This window comes from Triturus cristatus, chromosome 4_2, assembly GCF_964204655.1.
Source record: "Triturus cristatus chromosome 4_2, aTriCri1.1, whole genome shotgun sequence".
In the NCBI taxonomy this organism is placed as follows: Eukaryota; Metazoa; Chordata; class Amphibia; order Caudata; family Salamandridae; genus Triturus; species Triturus cristatus.
The window spans coordinates 301,740,188-301,756,792 of NC_140586.1; the positions used below are offsets into that span (position 1 = coordinate 301,740,188).

Genomic DNA, 16,605 nt, shown 5'->3' on the forward strand with positions numbered 1-16,605 from the left:
TCACGAGGAGGTAATGATAGTCGCCTGAAGCTCAACTTTGTAAATATTCACGATGCACTGTTCGCTTTCCTCCCACTTTCTTGTCATTCCTCTTGGATGTGGGTGTGTCCGACTCCAATCAAATTATAAGTGAGTATGTGCTCCCTATGTCTTCTTTTTTTGTGGAGGATTGGAAAAAATAGGTGTACTCGCCACAAAATATATTTCACTTGATGAAGACTGTATATAAAATAGAGTCTATCCTGGCATAAATAATTATTTTCGCCAACATGAGATTCACCAACATAGAAAAACCTTGAAAGCCAAATTTACCCCAATTCTCTAAAACTCTAAAAGCTATAGAGGGATTTCCATCCACAGGTTCAAAACTCATGCTTTTCTTTTAGATCAAAATAGATTTGGCAAATTCTGATAAGTGGTCAGAAATTCAAAATGCAAATCAGAAAATATAAAATGTTAACTTCCATTGTTTTTCAGGATGATTTTTGTTTTCAAATGAAGGCATTTTCAAATCTGAGCTCCTAAAATTTCGTCGGAACTCTTAGCCTCTGTTTTGCTGGAGCTTTTGGAGCACAACAGCCTTAAAAAGACATATTTTCAAAACTTAGTCAGAGGGTTCTGGGCGTACTACTCGCTCAATTTTCCTTGCTACACGAGTCCCCGCTGAGGACACCACCTCCGAGTGATTGGGCTAAGCATATAGCCTTCGAGACATCCTTTTCTCAAGTTTAGAGCTTAGGGTAAATAGATCTACCCCAGGGAGAACTTGTCAACCTCCCCCCGTTGGAACAGGCCAAATGGTGGAATCCAGTCAGCAATGCTAGTGAGAACCCAAACAGGCGCTTGGACAGGAGTGGCCTCGAGCGACCCCACAGAGTTACACCAGGCTCCCGGGCTTCTTATTTTTAGCCTTCAAACAAGTGTAATTCAAGATGAAATGAGACATTCCTTTGCAGCTTATGTGTAGCATTTTTCTACCCAGGATTTTAATTGTGTAATTTATAGTAATTTGTCTAGAAAGAGGGAAGGAGCGGGAGAGGTTTTTGAAAAGGTTACGATTTTGGCTCGTCTCAGTTTTACATAAGCAGCTCAAGAAACTTGGCAACAGTACTCTGCTAATAACCACAATAGACCACTGAAGGCTGTTCTCGCGCGTATCCCTCCCTAACCTCCCAGGGGGTGCCCAGTTCCAACATACACAGTGACAGCAATTTTACGTACCTCGTATCAGGACTTCCCAGCAACAATGCTTCCGGCTGCCAATGTGTGGCAGACGAGCCATGTTATGATCTCCAAATTCAATTTCTGTGGACACGGTGGGCACAGTGGAAAAACGACCACGCCTCTGAGGCTCCCGAGAAGCAGCAGCAACTTTGTGGGAGGCATTGCGGTCCCACCCCTTACCCATAACATAAAAAAACAGACAAAACAATAAAAAAAAAAAGAGATTATAGCAAGCTAAAGATCTTTCCAGGAAAAGATGCTTGAATAAAGTCTCGAGTTCTAAATAAAAAGCTACAATGAGTGTCAACAAGTCTGGCGGAAGGATCGAAATAGGAAAAAGATGAGCATGATTTTACCATCATGTTTGTGTCGGCCTATACTAAGCAAATGCACTGTTTTCAATGTACAATAAGCATTGGCATAGCCAATAGGTCTCGCCTTTGGGACCTTATAAGTATTTAGTTATGCAGCACAATATCCTTGGTGCAACAACATCAACTGTTGCATGGCTAAACACTTATAAGGTCCCAATGGCGAGAACTATTGGCTATGCCAATGCTTGTTTACTTTCTTTTTAGGGACAGGGAGAGTTCCCAGGTTTTGATATAGAACATGAGCTGCATTACATTTTTGTGACATCAGTGCAGAGGTGAGGACAGTATGTAGCACTGGACAAGGGGGGCACTCCATCTGTCGGAAATACATTCAAGGGGTACGAGGTGGAGGACCGTAATGGGAATGAATGGGAATTAATTCGTATTTTGAACAGATTCGTGATAGGGCCTAGTGGACTTTTGGGAACCATAAGTATAAAAAAATTACTTTTTTTTTTCTGACCGGAATGCCGCCCTCGAGCGACATTGCGGAGGGATTAGCTGACATGATTGGTGGTAATGAAATTAGATCTTTGTATTTGACATATCACATGGAATTCCACACTCTAGGCTCAAGACTAGTTTCTGGACCATTATTTTGGGATCGACTAAGTTTGTTGAATTTGGGTATTTGGAGGGCCGAGATATGGGTATGTTGTGGCCATTACTGACAAAGATAAATGGGATGTTGCGAGCAGGCCCACGGTAGGTGAGTGGAAAAGATATGATTGGTGGGTACTCCAGCCCGTCGGAACTGACGGGGTTCCCACTCCAGTCCGGCGGCCTGGGATTGTTCGAGAGGTTGCTGCTGAGAGGGGTGAAAGGGGCAATCTGTGTAGGCCCTTCTATGCTAGTTGGGATATAATAATTGATGGATACTCCACCTCGTCGGAATTTACGTGGCTTCCACTCCGGTCTGGGCCGGGTGTGATTGATGGTAACATAAGAAGGATTATGTATGATACAGAAAGACGGAGTTCACACGGAACATTGTTTTTATTTTTTGTTGCAGAGTTTTATATAGCGCGAACTTGACCCGAATCCAATCAGCAATCAGAGTGCTTTACATAGCACTAGTTTTTTTTTTGACATGTTTTTATTAGGGTTTTGCATATATTACATCATAAGAAACATTCACAGTTATGAACCTGAATCACTGTACTGTAACATCATTGTCGCTTCCCCTGCGGTCTGTCCTATTAGGGATTGGCTAATAAAACCGGAAGTTCAGTAATGGGGAAAATGAGAATTCGATTGTGTTGTCGTTGGTCTGTGGGAACAGACGGGAGTGTCAATCATAGATTAGAAAGATAAAGGGTGGATTGCCGAGGCACGGAGATTAAGTGATTTGCCCAGAATCACAGGATGTTTTAGCATCGTTACTGAGACTCAAACCCAGTTCCCCCAGGTCCGAGGTCGAGCGGCCTAACCTTGAGGCCAAGTGCTCTCCCCTAGTCCGTGTTGGGAAACTAAGTTGCATGTCATTGGCTGAAATGTTTTGAGAATGTAAAAATTGTCGCTTCCCCTGTGGTCTGTCCTATTAGGGATTGGCTAATAAAACCGGAAGTTCAGTAATGGGGAAAATGAGAATTCGATTGTGTTGTCGTTGGTCTGTGGGAACAGACGGGAGTGTCAATCATAGATTAGAAAGATAAAGGGTGGATTGCCGAGATATGAAGCCCTATTTATGCAAAGTGGCTTTTAAGATAGCAAATTGTGACGTTTTTGAATATAAGAATTGAGGCGTTGTGATTGGTCCTGAACTGGGAGGACCAGAGAGGAAACGCGTTTCAGGAGGGTTAATCCGGAGTCGTGATTGGCTGGCCAACCAAGTTTGACAAGATATTAGGGAAGGACAAGAAGATTATCTTTGGTGGATACGGAGGCGGAAGAGGAATAGTTTTAGAGGTTACTTGCAGGATATTTGTGAACATTATTTTTGGAGTAAGACTTTTTTTGCTGGTATGAAGTTGAATAACTATGATTAACAATCACAGAATCGAAACCAGTGGTGTGCGCGCACCACAGAGGAGCAGGGGTGAGGGAGTGCGGCAGCAAAGCGAACGTGCGCTAATTATAAACACATGTTTATAATTTAAACCAGATGCCGCTGCTGCGCGTAACAGACACCAATAGGCCATGGGTGGTTACATTTCTAAAGGAAGCTGGGACATGCACCCACCTTTCACCAATTGCATGCTGTCTTTTTTTAAAAGACGCACGCAAATGCCAATTGCAGCCGACGAAAACAAAAGCACACGCACGAGCGTGTGGTCAGCTTTCAGAAGCCCCTACATGAAGTATCGCTAGGGTATGAGAAGGGGCAAAGAGGATGTGGTCCAAGTAAAGACACCCAGGCTAGCTCTAAAAGAGGTTTGTCTTTTTTTGGGCGAGATACAGAGAATGGTGCCAAACTGGAGTGCAGTGCTGGCACGTCTTCTGGAATGTACATTCAGGTCTTGTTTCGGGGAGCAGAGAACCACTTTGGGAGCTTCCTGCCAACCAAGCCCCCTATCAAGCCTTAGTAACAGGAGACAAGCACATTTTAATAATTGCTTTCACAGTGTTCATGGCGCTTTCACCGTGGGGTACAATTCTGTTCCTCCTCATCGCCAAGGACCACAAAGTCCATTTTCTTGACCCATAAGTCCAAGTCCTTAGTCCTTCTCTATTTTCCAGCACTACACAGTGCACTCCAATTTGGGGTGCTCTTCTACATATGGCTTTGCCTTGGAACCACATAATCCAGTCCCCTTGCACAGAAGTCCTTTGCTGCTGCTGTTTCTTCTCCCAAAGCAACAGGTCAAGGGAGTGGCTAGCAAATTAAAATACACCCCCCCCATTTGATCTATACCTTGAATGCCACTGGGTGAGCGAAGCGAGTAAGCCCTACCCACTCTAGATGAGATCCCTTATCAAGGTCTTCTGTTCATCTTTAAGCCTTTCATGTATACATCCACATATCCATCTTTTCATACTTTAATCCATCCTTTCATCATTTCACCCATCTTTTCATTATTAGTTTTCCATCTATCCATCCTTCCGGTCACACTTTCAAACATTCATAAATCCTTTTACCCATCCATTCATCCATCCATTCTTCTACATTCATCCATCAAATCACCCTCCTTTTATCAATCCACCGATCCATCCTTCCACACCTCCATCCAGGTGACCATTCATCCACTCACCCATTCATCCAGACTTTTATCATTCCAGCCACTTTCTTTCTCTCACTCATTCAAATATTGTTTATCCTTTCGTCCATCAGTCCATTCGCCCTTGCATCCATCCTTTCATCCTTTTTACCCTTCCTTCTTGTCACTGTTCTTCCTTATTTCCATATGCCCATCATTTCACTCTTCCTTCCAGCCCTCTCCCTCCCTCTCTTTTCCTCTTCATTTCTTTGTTGTAATGAACCTTCCTTGCTTGACCTCTGTTATCAGTGTCCTGTATTTTTATATTTTTAGGAGCTTTTGTCTGCAGAGCTGCAGACAATAAAGACTCATAAATAATTGTGAGTGTCAACACCACCCCCGCTTAAGCTGCAAAAGCGAGGGGTGGGGGGGGGGGGGGGGGGTCACGAAGCTACTGCAACCGGGTCCAAACCATTGACTGGAGAAAGGAAACAAGAGTTGAGGCTAGCTTATCACAAGGGGCTTTAGCTAATCTTTGATCTGAGCTTACTGGCAATGTCTCCTTCTCATGGTATTTGTTCTTTCTTTCTAGGGACGTCACGCCAGGCCAGGTGTACAAGTACCAGGTGCAAGTTCAAGCAGGGACAGTCCTTGGAGTAGCCACACCCCCTCTGGTCCACAGGCATGGCGCCTCCTACTGTGGGGACGGTAAAGTGACAGCGTAAGTTTTATTCTGGCATTAATCGTTAAAGGCAGTTTAATCTGGATCACTGGTGAGGTGACTCAGACATTTTAAATTGTAAGCATGTGGCACATAAAGTAAAAGTTTTAGCGAGAATTCAATAAGGTATGTTCTTGGTTACAGTCATATAAGCCAGTGTGTCTGAAGTTTAACGTGCAACCACATGCAGAAAACCCTGTATCCAGCCGAAGGGCATAGAATGGGCATATAATAGGGACACTGGCAGGCAAATCCTATTCAAATATTCTTTTATGTGATGTTATTTTATTGAGGGTTTTTATATGTGCTGCTTAACTATGCCGGCCTGATTCTGAAAGGTAAACTTACACTTATTCATAAGTTTGCTATTTTTCGATATTCACAAACTACGTGCTGAGTTTTATGACTCTGTACTCCCCATATTTATCTGTGTGGAGGTCTCTGCACCCAGAGACTCCGCAGTTGGGACTGAGAACTCTGCACACATAAGTACAAGAAGTGCGGTGTCATTAACCTCTGCACATAGTTTGTGAATTGCATTTTTTAGTGCTACAGAGTGCAGTTTTAGAATCAAGCCCTGCGTTTTTAGGTTGAAGGTAGTCAAAGCCAGCAAAGTGGCAATGCCTGCTCATATGAGAATCGTATCATAGAAATAACCAGAAGTGGCTGGTACCCTTTAAAAGTGGTAGGGCGAGCAGAGTGCCTCACCACTTTCAAAAAAACAAAATTAGACAATCCCTCCCTCCAAAAACCCAAGGTCAATCAATCTCTCCTTCCAAAGCCCAAATAAAAACAACCCCAATTTAAACATAAACTAATTACATGCATTCCACATTTAATATCTAAAAAATAATAGTAAATTGTACTTCCCCACGGGCTACGACGAGTTCATCTCAGTGTTCTCCTGCAGTCTGTGGCAGAAAGATCTTCCCATACCAATCTAGGCACTGCTCTCATGTTATTAACCAGCATGAGAGAGGCGCCAGGTTTGGTTGGAGCAGTTTGCATTGACGCTCCTTTAGGCCCTGGAGGCATATGCTTGCTCTCCACCCAGCTGTCTAAGACAGCGGAGTGGAGGGCTGCAAAGTGCGCATGTCACTTTGGCCTGCGTAAGAAAACCGGCCAAACTGACATGTGTACTTTGCAGTATCAGGCCAGTCCTTCGTGATGTCAGTCGGCAGCAGAGGACACGCCCCCATTTCTCCTGGCTCGGAGGCAGGCTGGTGACTGCTGCAACCCGCACTAAGTGTTCAAAATAAAATGGCAGTTAAATCATTTCATTGGCATTTTATCTTTAACACTTAACGCGTCTCACAGCAGGCCGGTTGGGAGACGCTCCCCTGCTCTCGCAAAGAAACCGCAGCTGGACATAACCGATAGTTCATGGGCAGCAACAATGTAGAGGAAAGTAGACAAAATAACATAAACATTGTAAAACTACCCGAAACACTCCAAATCACTAAGAGCTTGATTACATTACTATCAAATCAAAGAATATTCAGAAGATAGTTCAAGGTGGAAGAATGCAATAGTAAGAGATCAGCACGAGGAGGTCTAGACCTCTACCTTGATCAGTTTCATTCTAGCAGGTAGTAGTTCCAGGGTAATGCTGCTTACTTCCTGCTTCTTTCCAGGTTCCGCACATGCCCCTTAGTGCTGCTCCTTACCTTTCGATAATGCATGTGCGCTCCTCTCCATTCTCTATGGCTGCCATGCATCCATTGTGTGCATGCCCCTCACCACTAGATGCATTTGCAGGTTTTCTTCAGAGGGTGCCACCAGCCAAAGTGATTATTGATTTACCTGAAGCCAGGATCCACCCCCACCACCTGCGCACCGCTCACCTTACACCAATGCAGGACAAATATCCGCTCCATTCAACTGAAATGACAGAAGCAAGACTGGTCAATTAACCTGCATAATTCACATTCCATCAGTTTCTTATTTATTATTAATTATCTGCTACCCAATGCTGTATAGCTTAACTTGTCATTATTGTATTCATTATCTCTTTGTTTATTACAGTGCCAATTTGTTTTCCCCCCAATTACATGCATAGTTAATCATATCTCGTTGCCAATTAAGAGTGTATTTCCTGGGTTCATGTAGAATCCCTGTAGTAATCTTTAATCATGTGAACATTATTTGAATCTAACAGTAAATAAGAAGAGGACCTGATGAAGAGAGCACTTAAAATTCCTTCTTCAGTGTTAATTCTTCAACAGGTTATTTCTCACGGATGTGTTTTTTTAAATTTTAGATTAATGGTGTCATAGCTCAAGACAATATTTTCCTTTGTTCAAAACAAAGTTCTCCATGCATGCATTACATTTAGAAGCTGCTAATGTGTAAAATTATTAGGGCTTCATTTAGAGGTGGGTGATAAAGACACATCTGTCTAAAATCGTCAGATGTCGATAGTTCAGTTACCCTGGCTACCGGCTTTGTTATATACGGTGAAGCCAGTAAACCTGCTCCACTGCAAACACCACCATCGCCATAGGCCAGCCTCCACCGCCCCATCACCACCATTGTACGAGAAAACCTGTCCCAAGGGGCATGGTAGTCCGAGAGGGAAAAATGTATCAGTGTCCCCCATGCACTTGCAAAAGGGGGGGGGGCATATAACCCTCTAGAGCCTAGGCTACACCATAAACATGTGAACAAAAAGGAAGCTCCTGCAGGATAAATTTAAAAGGGATTTGAAGAGAGGCCAACTTTCTATTTGCAACCTCTGGTGGATCAACTCGCCTAATGTGATTCCATCATTTTAAAACATATGGTATGCATCGCTTACATTTTTAGAGGTATTGCTGTACCTACGTCAACAAAAGGGAGACTGACTTAAAAATTGATTTCTTATCCTGCCCATTTAATTATTTAAAAGTCTTTTGTCAATTTTACAAAACTAATGGTGAGTCACAAAACATTGAAGAATACTGCAATCAATCATCATACAAAGTTATAACAAAGGTGAAAGAAATCACAAAATATTAATTTAGATTAGGTGAACAAAGTAACCGCAATGACGGATAACCTGCCATTGAAAGGGCAACAACAATAGAGAAAAACCGTCTTCAGTTAACAACGTCACCACTGTTGGAGGCAATTCATTTAAGCTATGTATGAATTGGTCTATCATGAATTAACATTGTTACCTGAAGACTGTTTGTATGATGGACTGATTGATTGCAGTATTTTTCAATGTTTTGTGGCTCACTATTAGTTTTATAACATGGACAAAAGACTTTAAATAATTAAATGTTTAACATGTGACAAATTCCATTACAAAATTATCTTCTGCAAATGCATATGGTTCAAAATATATCCCGCCAAAAGGTTGACCTTTCTTTAATATTTCTTTACAAAAATTCGCCCTCTATTTAATTTCTAAATCCATCAATCTAATTTCTCAGTATTTATGGATGAGTACATTTATAATGCTAACTCCAGTCCTAGCATATTTAGGGGATGTGTTTGTTAGTGATGATCTGCAGCTTGATGCAGGCTGGGTTGGCACAACAGTACACATGATGAAGGTTGAAGTTTGCAGGCTCTGTGGTTCCAAGATTATCAACCAATAGCAGTCAAACTACCATGGTTTGCCAGAGGGCGTGTTCTCTTTACTCACCCTTAAGGCCGGCGGACTGGTGACACAAGGAAGACCTAGCACTACATTGCACTCTGCACTACAATAACACACCTTTGCCTGTGAACTGATTCCCCAATGCAAGCTGACTCTGTCTCAAAAAATCTCAACAGGTTTGGTTCTCCTCAAGGTGACTGCCAATGCCAATAGTGTCCGAGTCCGTCATGAGGCGCGGCCTCATTCTGAGAGGAGCATTTTGGATAATGTTGGTGATATCAGGTGCTCTGTCCCATTTCCTTACCCATGTGTTTTCTTTGAGAGATCTTTCTGGGCTCTAAACGTTCCCTCTGAACAGGGCCTCTCAGAAAAGTGCTATCCACCCAGAAAGGTATCCTGGTGGGTGAGAGATCCCAGTCATATGGAGATGGTAACAGTAAATGTACTAGAGCATTGTCTATCAATCCCCAGCAGATGGGCTGGCAGGAGCCTAGACTCCTCTTGAATGGACCCATGCCAAAAAAGAGAAGAGCTCTGCCCTTCTAACAAGCCCACAGGACATAGTGTATGGCATCCTTGGTGTCTTAGCGGCCTCTGCCTTTTGTCTAGGGCGAGGCTGCAAAGCTGGATTCATCTTCTTCCATAGAGTGGTAGGGCACAGGTCATCTTTTGATCATGCATGCATAATGGGGGGTGGTTCACTTCAATAGTGATATGGGAAGTGGGACTAGGGCTTGCCTTTCATAAACTAAAGTTCCCTGGAAAGACTCCCAGGGTGTCCTTTTAAGGGACAAACTATTGCAGTTGCATGACTCTGCATGGCTATGCATTGCTAGGGATAACATTGCAAACTTTAGAGGCTCCTAAATATTGCGCCTACCTGCACCTACTGTGCCAAAAAATGCCTGCCCATTTTTACAATGGTCATCCTCAGAGGAGGCGGGTAATGCACACTAGCCATTACCTCTGACTTGCAAGTGAGATTTTCTAGAAGCACCTAAATGACACCACTCAATTTGTTTAGAATCCTTATCATTCCAGGTCCTGCCACTGGCTGAATCCTTTAAATTTAGGAACCGTTTGATGTATCATTAATATGTACAGCGTGTACTGCAGTGTTCCTGTTCATTGCCCCGTGGATCACAGCCAGCATCTGTCGCTAAAGTTTGACTTCCATTGTGCTTCAAGGTGCAATTTCAGAAGAGCTGGACAGAGCTGCCAAAATCTTAGAGGCCACACACTCAAAACATTGGCTCCATGCCACAATATGAAGTCTTTACTCCAAGAATAGCCTTAGCGTAATGACAGATTGTCCACTTTCCCTAATTGACTTAGAGTGATTTGATTACATTCAGGGCCATTGAGCCCAGACTGATGTATTCATGACTGCGAGAAGGTGCAGGTTGTGATTCGTCATTTATTCTAGACACTTGTCTCACTTTCATCACTTGACTTCTCTTCATTTCCTATGGCTGTTTTTCTTGCTAATGATTCAAGATTTACGACCTTGTTGTTGAACTAGAAAGCTCCCCTCAACTGACAGACAGAAGTCAGCTGCTGAAGAGCATAGGAATGTGTTGGGCTCTTTATCCTCTCTTGCCGTGAGCCAAGGCTACCACTCGGACATTCCAAGGTTACCATTTCCCAAAGATCTAAGTTGACTGTTGGGAGCTAGTGCGTAAGTACAGATGTCATGGTTTGAGGAATAACAGGTGTCTGAGTCATTCTTCTCCTAGGATGCTATACAATGTTTGTGTATAAATACAGAGTTGGCAGATAGGGGATGTTGAGCTATTTTTGTCAGCTCATTTTTCTGCTTGCTGTTGAACCCTCTTGGAATATGGGAGGAGTATTGTCCACCATAATATTCGTATGCTTTCCTCTGGATTTAGCACTTCTCAGGAAACAGAAAATTCTCTTTTTCCACCCAAATCTAAAGCCGGTCCTTTGGCCTTTATCTTACGAAGAGCAGTGATAAGACATCCATAAAACAAGGCAGATTAACAACCCCCATCTTCTTTACTCCCTCTATTTTATTTAGAGTGCAGTGGAATGGGTTGATTCCATTGTTAAAGATGCCACCGCAATGCCATTGGAAACAACTGCTCAACTCACCCAACATCCACTATGTCCAAGACTACCATTAAACCATGTGCCAATGCCAGTCACGAAAAGAAAAAGTCCATGAATGTCCTTAGAGAAATCTCTCAGCTCATGGAGGGCATTTGTCATGTAATTCTTGATGATTCCTGGTTTCACGGTCTGTTTTAAGGAATACCATAACTGACTACTAATCCAACATGCCAGCAAGACATAGTGGACCCGCTATCATATAACATTTTCCTCCTGGATTGGTTACCTCTGTTTACATTTTGTTGGGAACAGTTGACGAGGAGACTAGAAACTTCTAAATTAGGTGCCCTGGTGCAGCTAGTGTGACAGAGGCAGAGTGCCCACCACACCAGATCCTGTAGCCTAAAACAAATAACACAGTCTTCATCTCTGAAACAGCATTATTATTATTTTATGTCTGTCCCATCTCTATTTAAGTATAGCATTGATTGTACCCATAATTCATTCTTGAAAACAGTTACATGCATCTATCACGATTTATGTATTTGCTTATTCATTTATGTGCTTCTTGCTTCAGGAAGCTTTCTATGTAGAAATGCTATTCCTGATCAATCTTCTGACAAGTCTTGCCTGATAAGGCCACATATATTTTCCCTATTGTAACAGTATGCCTAACTAAATGTCCCAATCATATATCTGTTCAAAGTCTTTCAAATAAAGATTTTCCACAACCTTGATAGCACTCATCTGGACTGTCTCCAATCTCTCTGAACTTTGTGGAGATGTTGCCTTCTGATCTGGACACAGTACGATAGGTCACTATCACTCCAGATCAAACTCCACTCACAAGCCCACTCTCTCTCCCATAACAAAACCAGTTCCTTACAAGACTCAGATCTTGAATCTTACACCAGTACTTCTTATCTTGGTGATTAAACTTCTATATGGAACAGGACCTGGGATGTTTCTGAAGTGGAATAATAAAACAGTATAATAAACCACTATACCTTAATCTCGAATTCATTCTGCAAGCCTAATGTGAAGGCAATTTATTGGAACCTGGTAATTCCTTTACTTTTTCCATTCTTTGGTTGCTTATCACAGTTTACGGGCTAGATCAAGAACCCAATTCAAGGAAGATGAAAGGTTCAACTAAGCAATGAACAAGTAGAAATTGTTGGTAAACAATGATGTGGAATGGCTTTAAATGTTCTCCTTTAAAATGTTACATCCGCAACCTCAGTTGTGATGACAAGAAAAGGAACCATGTCACCAGTCTAAATGTTGTAATTATCTTCAGAAACACAAGCACACATCCTATGCTATCTACTCATGTTTCAACCAAGTCGGATCTTGGTCTATTTCGACTGACCCAAAATATCAGAGCAAAACATTTTGACATACCCCGAATTTCCAAAGGGCCTGAATATTTGACTTAGCATTTAACCTTAGAAAAAGTGTTCTTCTTGTGCACTTGCACTAATACCATGTCTTTATGTGGCTGAACACTTCCCATACCTGCTTGCGAATGAAGTAATCACAGTTTTTCTGTAGAATCAGGATTCAAGGGTGGTATGACTTTTGTCGAGCTGGCAACACAGATATCTCTCATCTAGTGTAAAGGTTCAAAGACCATCTATGGTTAAGCCACTGTCCACCTTGGCTCCACTCCAGCCATGACCATGAACCAGGCAGAAAGGACACGCCAAACGTTTTTGCCTCAAATATTGCTTTCTTGTCTCTAATATCAGCCTTCCTCGGAGTGCCATTAATGGGCATCACATTGCACTATACTATACATTATGTCTGAATCAGCATTCACCTAGAGTTCCCTACTAGGAGATCTCTGTGAATGGTGGGAAAAATGGGGGGCACTCAACCTTAACCGACTGGCATCTTACTCCCCACTACCACTGCAGTGTTTGGCAGTTCTGCAGCAGATCATCAGTGCCTGTTCTCCAGCGCCACATTACTCCTGATCCATAGGCTTCCACTGAGTTTCTACCCCTGCATGGTTAGTTCTCAACACCCAGGGACTGGCAGAGCTCCCATCACTTTACCAAAGTCAGTAGAAAGGACCTTTCTGCTGAACACTCATGAGGATCTCTCAGAGGAGTATCCATCTCCAAACTCACCTGGCCACTTTCTTAGGGATCTTAAATGTCTCCCAGTGCTTGATGGAGTTTGCATCCTAGAGACCGAGCATGAAGAGAAATTCAAAGAACCAATGCCCACTGTGATCTATGCATGTGTGAAGACTATACACTGTTCTTCCCTTGGGAGTGTAGTAATGTTGACAGGATAGAGAGACTATAAACATTCATAGAAGTATATGGGAGATCTTTTTTTACAGTGGGTATCAAGTGCCAAGTCCTTATTAGATTTACAGTCCCTTCCCAGGAGAGCATGTGTTGTCCTGCAATTGAGGTAATCCCTGCCAAGGGCATCTAGCATCACAGAGAATGTTTACTCCACCCACATGCTGAGATAAGTATGTGTTTCAAGGTCAGTTCCAAAGTATGGCTTGACCAAAGCCCCACCCTTTACTATATTAGACACTGGTAGAGCAAAATTGACCACTCAGTTTTGCATATGAACCTCAAACAAGTACACCACAATGATGTTTATTGGACTGGTTACATTGCACACTGAGTTAAGGATAAATAGCCCTAGTGATGCAAGGCTACCAATCATCAATACTCATGATTAATACTGCGGTTTGCCTAATTGTGTGGCTAGGGTCATTCACACCTCAAAGCCTGCCCGTAGGACAGTAGCATTTATTTAACAATATAAGGGTGAAGCTTTCAGGCTACAACTCTGGGCAGATCTACGCTTACAAGATGGTCGTCAGCCAGCATAGTATAACCAGCTTAGATCAAACGATACTTGTCTCATCCTACAAGCAATACAAAGAATGTACTATAAACCAAACCAATGGCATGAAAATAGTTCAGCTGTAAAAACCTTGCAACCTTAAGGGCTCATGGGAAAGTGAGAATAGGAAAGGGAGTTAGCTGGTCTATGCAGCAGAATGGACAGAGGCACCACATCCATCTCCCTTAAGAGGAACTTGAGCATTGGCAACCCTTCCATAGCGGTGAACTAGGCAGTTGCCTATAACACCAAGTTAAGTGATGCTCCAAATTTGAGGAAGACATGAATACAAATAAAATGCAAAAGGAAATAATACTGGGGCGCAAATTGCATTCTTTCTATAGGGGGCTGCAAAGTGCATGCTGCTAGAATAGGGTCACTGGTAGGCTTGGGAAATGAAGATAAGAAGAACTGACATTGTGCAATCGGATCCCCCAAAAACAACATTAGAGGTGTGCTAGGATGTGTGTAACATAAATAACAGAGGATCTTGCTACAACGTGTCAGATAGAGACATTTTTTTCATTTTATGGGATTTGTCTATGTTACTCAATCACCACTGACCCTATATGCCTTCACTTTGCATGGTTTTCAGCTTGTAATGTTAAAAGTATTTCACAAGCAATTTTGGAGTATGCCCAGGAGCCAGATTCTCTAGTTGGGTTAGTGACAATACTAATGAACGTGCAATAAAGTACTTTAAGCAGAAGATGTTGCTTCCTAAATGTCTCTTAAAATGACAAAATGGTTGTAACAGAGATTGGGACTGGCTTGCAGCTACCCTTAAATGTCATTAATTTGTTCCTATTAGCAGGACATATCCATGAAGGTATTCACATTCCTTTGAGCAGGGAGGGGTAACTGGGTATGGTCTCGAGAATGTGGGTGGTCTTCTGAGACTGTAGGAAGATGCTCAGTGAATTTTCTCATAGACTATGTTTTAATTTTTTCCCAAGAGACCTGGGCTTAGGTTACCATGAACTTTGTATCAAAGCATGTGTTGTCAGAAACATGGGAAGTCCTCAGAAGAGTTTTTATAATAAAGCTTGTCAGTTATCAATCTCTATATAGTAGCCCAAAGAGTAAACTAATAGTGAAAGAACATCATGAGGTAAGCAGTAATTGATCTTAATAGATGTTTATATTAAACCTGCTCCCTCTGGTAAAACATACTGAGTTAACTGGTTTCCCACTGACTGTGAAGATCATGTTTTGCTCCAGATGATTTAAACCATAACTTTACAACCACAGTAGAGGATGAGGATGGTGGCATTGATGCTTTGTTTGTGTGGGATTCCATCAGTTGATGTTCCAGCACAACAGAAGGATCTCGACGGGGAAGCGAGGTTGTGTTTCTTACACGAGCTAATGATGAAAACCTTTGCATTCACATTAGTTGCTTTCCTGCAGATATTCCAATACAGTACACTAATACTGGTCCCAGACAGAAGGTGGTATTAGATTATGCATTTGCTTGGATGTATTTATATAATGTGTGTGCAGAGTTAAAATGTTTTCCCAGATGTGACAATGAACATTACCCTCTTGCCACCAACATAGATAGACCATTATAAGATCTTCATGTTTGAGAAGAGCAAATATACAAAGCACGTTAAGGTTGAGCAAGTAATAATTTGGAAAGAATGTATCAAAACCGGTGAATTTCTAACCAGCATTTCATCTGAAGGCTCTTGGAATGATGGTGGAGTTCTGTGGACCAAATTGGTAAAATCCCTTGGTTGAAATGCTGTCACCGACAGGGAAAGGAAAGAACTGTGGTAACACCAGGATGACTCTGTGGCATTCTTAGGCAATAGCTTCTTTCAGAAATGAGAAATAAATGTAGGACAGCTTCATAAAATATTTGGACCCTTGGGCATTGAGACTGAAATGCAGGCAAAACAGTCAGGGTTTTTGGCAAAGAGAGAATATTATGATAAAAAAGTGGTTGATTTTCTGGAAATGTGTGAGTGTCAACATAGCAAATTATTTTGGTAAATTATCAATAATTCAGAGAGGGACAGCTTTCTGGCCCCTATTTTATCTTCTGTGCTGAATCATGGCAGGTGCATGTTAATACCATGACTAGCAGTAGTGCCGTTTGATGGGGGAAAGGAGTGGCAATGTGCAATTGACTGCAGAAGCAATAATAAAGGTTCTACAGTCCTGCAAACTTACAGGTGGTTTGGCATCCTGTTAATTCCAAACAGCATTATTTAAGGGGGACCCTTATTTCTGGGTTGACTGGTTGTGCCCCTTATTTAGTTGCTGTATTGCTACACATGCTGTCCTGAGACTTGGAGTGACTCAATCTTGCATCCCTTGCACAAGAATGAAGACTTAGCCTCACCAGCAGAGTAACAATTTATTGTAGTTGGATGCAAATGCCAAGGCATACGCTTGATTACTACTAGAGGAGTTTCATGACTGGGCTGCAGATTTTGACCTGCTCCCTTATCATCAAACCGGCTTTCACCCAATTTGTAGCACACAGAATATTGTCCGAGCAAATTTATTACTGGTGTGTCACCACATTAATGTTACAAATATCACACTGTCCATCTCTTTTATTGATTAGAGAGGAGCATTTGATGGGGTGGACCAGGCACTGAG

At 42.3% G+C, this 16,605-nt stretch overlaps 1 protein-coding gene across 1 annotated transcript in view; it reads left to right on the forward strand.

The window, feature by feature from the left end:
- The window catches only part of PAPPA2 (pappalysin 2), a 687,952-nt gene that overhangs the window by 429,581 nt on the left and 241,766 nt on the right, over positions 1–16,605 (forward strand). The window contains exon 8 of the mRNA XM_085601602.1: positions 5,328–5,456. Coding sequence (XP_085457728.1) covers positions 5,328–5,456 — 129 coding nt within the window. The remainder of the gene's footprint in view (positions 1–5,327; positions 5,457–16,605) is intronic.